This window comes from Papilio xuthus, unplaced genomic scaffold (genome assembly GCF_000836235.2).
Source record: "Papilio xuthus unplaced genomic scaffold, Pxut_1.1 DF828142.1, whole genome shotgun sequence".
In the NCBI taxonomy this organism is placed as follows: domain Eukaryota; kingdom Metazoa; phylum Arthropoda; class Insecta; order Lepidoptera; family Papilionidae; genus Papilio; species Papilio xuthus.
In genome coordinates this window covers 2,031,377-2,035,532 of record NW_013530507.1, presented here as the reverse complement: position 1 = coordinate 2,035,532, position 4,156 = coordinate 2,031,377, and the positions used below count along the sequence as shown (strand labels likewise).

The following is a 4,156-nucleotide window of genomic DNA, read 5'->3' as shown; positions in this document are numbered from 1 at the left end:
AAATTTACATATTATTCTGTATTTCTACATATTTCTAAAGAATGTAAAACATTACTTTGTTGATACTCTAGTACGGCGATTCCATGAGAAGTTAATTCCATAGCTCTTGGGCTTGAACTCTTTTTCTAACTTCGGAGTATCCAGATACCAGATCCAACCGTTCTTCTCGCAGTGCTCTATCGCATCTTCAGGGGATGAGAATTGAACCTTCATGTTCGATAGTGGGTCTCCTGTGGAAGTCCAACCCATCAATGGGTTCTCCCAACGTTGGCGATTATCAAATTCCATTTCCCAGTGATGGATATTGTTTGTACCACTCTGCATAGCATTTTTGGGTGGCTGGTAAATGCGGACTCTGCGAGTTTTGATATGTTCCTCTGGGACACCAGAAATTGGAGTAATATCAACCTAAAATTGTAATTTGGGTGAAATTAGTTGTCTATTAATGCAATTGTATTGTAAAAATATATATAAAAATTGATATACTGTCCTTCAATATCACAACAAACATTTAGTCAAAGTAGTTTCCATTATAGATTGACTGTTTTCACTCATTAACTTATCTATGATCAAACTGATAATACTTGCCTTCTTAGGGACAGTTATTGTAGACTCAAGAGCACTTTTTTCTTTTGCTTCCTCTGGCAAAGCTATAACTGTTTCGTTATCGATTTTTGGAGCTTCTTTTCGAGATATGGGATCATTGATTGAAGCAAATCTTGTATTAGATAGCAAATACGAAGGTCTAGAAATAAAAATAACATATATAGTACACGAGTATGTGGAAGCATAAAGTCTATTAATATTTAAAAATTACCCCGATACAGCTTGTCGGGACAATCGTGTCGTATGACTCAAAACCTTAAACATTTTAAAATTGGCGACTATTTATTCCCGAATTGGGTTTTGCTTTTTGCTTTTCGATTACACAATACAGAATTTTCATTCAAGCCATCTGTCAATCATCTGCTATTTTGACATTTTGTACATATGGGTCGCACACCAGTTTAAAAAGTTTTATGCAATAGAAATCAATTCTATTTTTTATAATTCTTAACAATTTGATTACATTTTAAAACATTAAAATGATTTAAACTGCCACTACTAGAAATTATTTTGAAAATTCGTTTGCACATACTTTGTAAACCAACTAAACCCAAATTACATTGCAATTTTAGTCTGTTGCTAACTTTTTATCTCTTATCTTTTTCTAATTTTGACAATTTGGGAAATGACAAATTGGAAGTTTGTCATTACTGGCAGCGGTTAATGATAGAGGTGCATAATTTTACAAATTTCCTATTTCACTAATTTTACTTGTTATTTTATGTTATAACAGTTAGACTACATCTTATGTGCCTAACAACCGGTTGTGTAACGTGAAATATGAGTGGTATCTTTTTCTCAGTAACCGGATCTATTCGTACATCTGTTTACGTATAAAGGTAATGCTATTTTTATAAGATTCATTTTATAAGAAAACGCTGTGAATTTCTTTAAAAATTTATTATAATTTGTGTTTTGCTAGTTATTTAATGTCAATTTTCTAAGTTAAAATACCGGTCTGAAAATTTATCAAGGTATACGTCATAATTGTGAAACAATTCTGATAAGATTTATTTTGCCAAATAAGTATTAAAAGTGTAATCTTATGATACCTTTTCATAAAAAATGTAGAAAGCGAGAACATCCATTATTTTTTAAGAGAAGAATCAACCAGTAAATGTTTTTTACAATTTATTTTTGCTCTTGTATAACATTATCTAAATGCTAATAAGATATCTTTTATTTTCAGTGGGCCGACACAAACATTATGTGCTTCTAAAAGTATATTTGTAGCTCCTTTTGGAGCTACATTAGAGCATTTGCTCTAGTGTAGTCTTAAGTTCATGTAAATAATTTTCATATCATTGTGGTACCTGGTAAAATTAAATATACATAGAAGATTATTGGACCAAAAAAGTGGATGATATTTTTTTTAATATTTTTTCGATTATAATTAGAAAATGAGTAAAATAAATATAGATGTAGACTGCACCAGAAGGTGTAGGTCTAAAAGTCATGGACAAGCTCTGACAAGTGCCATAACCAAGAGATCTGTGAATGATGAATCCTTAGCAAGCTTTATTAAGGCAACTTGTGCTAATTTCACCAAGGCTTTTGATTATGAAGTAAGTATTTAATTACATCAATTTGAAAACTTATAATATAGTCTCTATCAAAGTTATTTAGAATTTTCTAGCAAATAATTTAAATAATGATAGCAAAAGTTAAATATTTTGAAGTAATATCACTGAGTTTATTACACTTGACAATTTGCCAACAATGTGTATTGCACAAACATCTAAAATGTTATGCAATTTATGTCAAATATACACAGAAAGTAGTGTATTCATCAATTGACCTTCCATTCTTTACATAATTCAACATTTTTGTAATTAGGGTTCCATAACTCAAAGGAAAAAATCGGAACCCTTATAGGATCACTTTATTGTCTGTCATCATCATGATTTACACCTGGCAAAATGATTTTAAAACTATTAATTTATGTAAATATATAAACCAAAGATTCTTTACATTTTAAGACTAAAATAGAGAAAAGATTAATGACTCTACCCATATGTAGAGATTATATTATTCTTAACGCAATGTAATATTTCAGGGACGCACTGCATTGCACATGACAGCTTCTCGAGGCAGGAACAAGCTGATGGAATGGCTATTTCGACACTCCATGGAGGCATTTGCGAATGCACGCGATCGCGAATCTGGATATACTCCATTACATAGATCTATTTTCTATGGTCAAATACATTCAACAGTTGCTCTGATGAAATTAGGTAAATTTTGTACAAAATTCATTGATAAGTAGCTGTCTCCCGCGACTCCGTCCGCGCATTATTAAAAAACTTGATAAATAGCCTAGGTGTTCTTCCAGCCTATGTGCTACATCTGTGCCAAATTTCTTCAAAATCCGTTGAGGTCTGAGGCAAACATTCATTCATCAAACATTCAAATTTATAATATTAGTAAGATATATAGTAAAATGTAACTTGTGATTATTATTTTTTCTCTCATAAAAACATCAGTGAACATAAGTACTTAATCTTTGGTTTCTACAAAGCTTGAAAAAGCTAGTTTTTAGTTAGCATTCTATAGCTAAAAAATATATGTTTTAGGTGTAAACACAGATATAGTTGATAAAGATGATTACACCGCATTAGAACATGCGATGCTGGATCGCCACTACATGTACAAGCACATCGGGGACCAGCCCAGCGATGTATATGTGTGGGGAACTAACTCCAACTACACCCTGGGCACTGGTACTCAACAGCAACGCAATGCACCTGATCTACTCACATCTTTCAGTAGGACTAACAACTCTGTTAAACAGGTAAGACTGACAGTCTGACCAGAAATATAGCATCCCTATGAGGTCGCCATGATCTCCTTTCTTATTGCAACTTTCTGCATCTGTCTTAGTGGTCATATAAACTAATGTTATTTAAAAGTTAAATCCATTACATATTCTACATTAATTGACTATAAATTCGATCCAGGATAAACGAGAGTCATCAAAAACTCGGGTAAATAACCTCTGTGAACGAGAATAATATCGCAGTCTCTTGGACTCTCGGTTATCCAGGTCTGACTGTATTTATTTTTTCTCCGCGGCCATAAATAATATGTAAATATTTTTTCACTTATTAAAACTATTCCGAATACGATTAGAAAATCATAGATTATCAAAATCGTATTTTACAATGTCAAATCATGTCTTGTCAATCATACGTCAAAATGACATCGAAAAAATATAATTTTTATATGGTTATTTTAGTGGTGCAAGAATTTTAAACAAAATGCACACAACTAGTTTACCCCGGACTTGCCTTAGCTGCACAAATGTTACATTCTTTTCAATGGCAAGCATTGTCTGTGGCGCTTGCGTCTGGTGCATTATCAACACGGAGATGTTTAAAGAAGTGAACCTTACTGTCACAAAGAGCCATATGATTCCAATCATCGCCAGCGTCGTAAACTTGAAACTATGGTTCACTCCTTTATCAACGATCGTTCTAATCCTATCCGCTATTACAATGTTCACTTCATGTTGCGGAATCTTTGGTGCAGGTTGTAAAATGAAATGCGCTGT

General features: G+C 32.6%; 2 protein-coding genes across 2 annotated transcripts in view; one reads left to right on the top strand and one right to left on the bottom strand.

Annotated features, from left to right (window-relative positions):
• ND-18 (NADH:ubiquinone oxidoreductase subunit 18) lies at positions 1 to 926 on the bottom strand. The gene is given in 3 exon segments (NM_001311933.1): positions 1 to 408; positions 589 to 745; positions 818 to 926. Coding segments are annotated over 3 exon segments (567 nt in total). The 5' UTR covers positions 871 to 926; the 3' UTR covers positions 1 to 51.
• Positions 927 to 1,239: 313 nt separating this feature from the next.
• LOC106114344 (inhibitor of Bruton tyrosine kinase) overlaps positions 1,240 to 4,156 on the top strand; it is a 10,241-nt gene continuing 7,324 nt past the window's right edge. The window contains exons 1-4 of the mRNA XM_013307509.1: positions 1,240 to 1,445; positions 1,796 to 2,171; positions 2,663 to 2,840; positions 3,180 to 3,397. Of these exons, the coding sequence (XP_013162963.1) occupies positions 2,007 to 2,171; positions 2,663 to 2,840; positions 3,180 to 3,397 (561 nt within the window). The 5' untranslated portion in view covers positions 1,240 to 1,445; positions 1,796 to 2,006. The remainder of the gene's footprint in view (positions 1,446 to 1,795; positions 2,172 to 2,662; positions 2,841 to 3,179; positions 3,398 to 4,156) is intronic.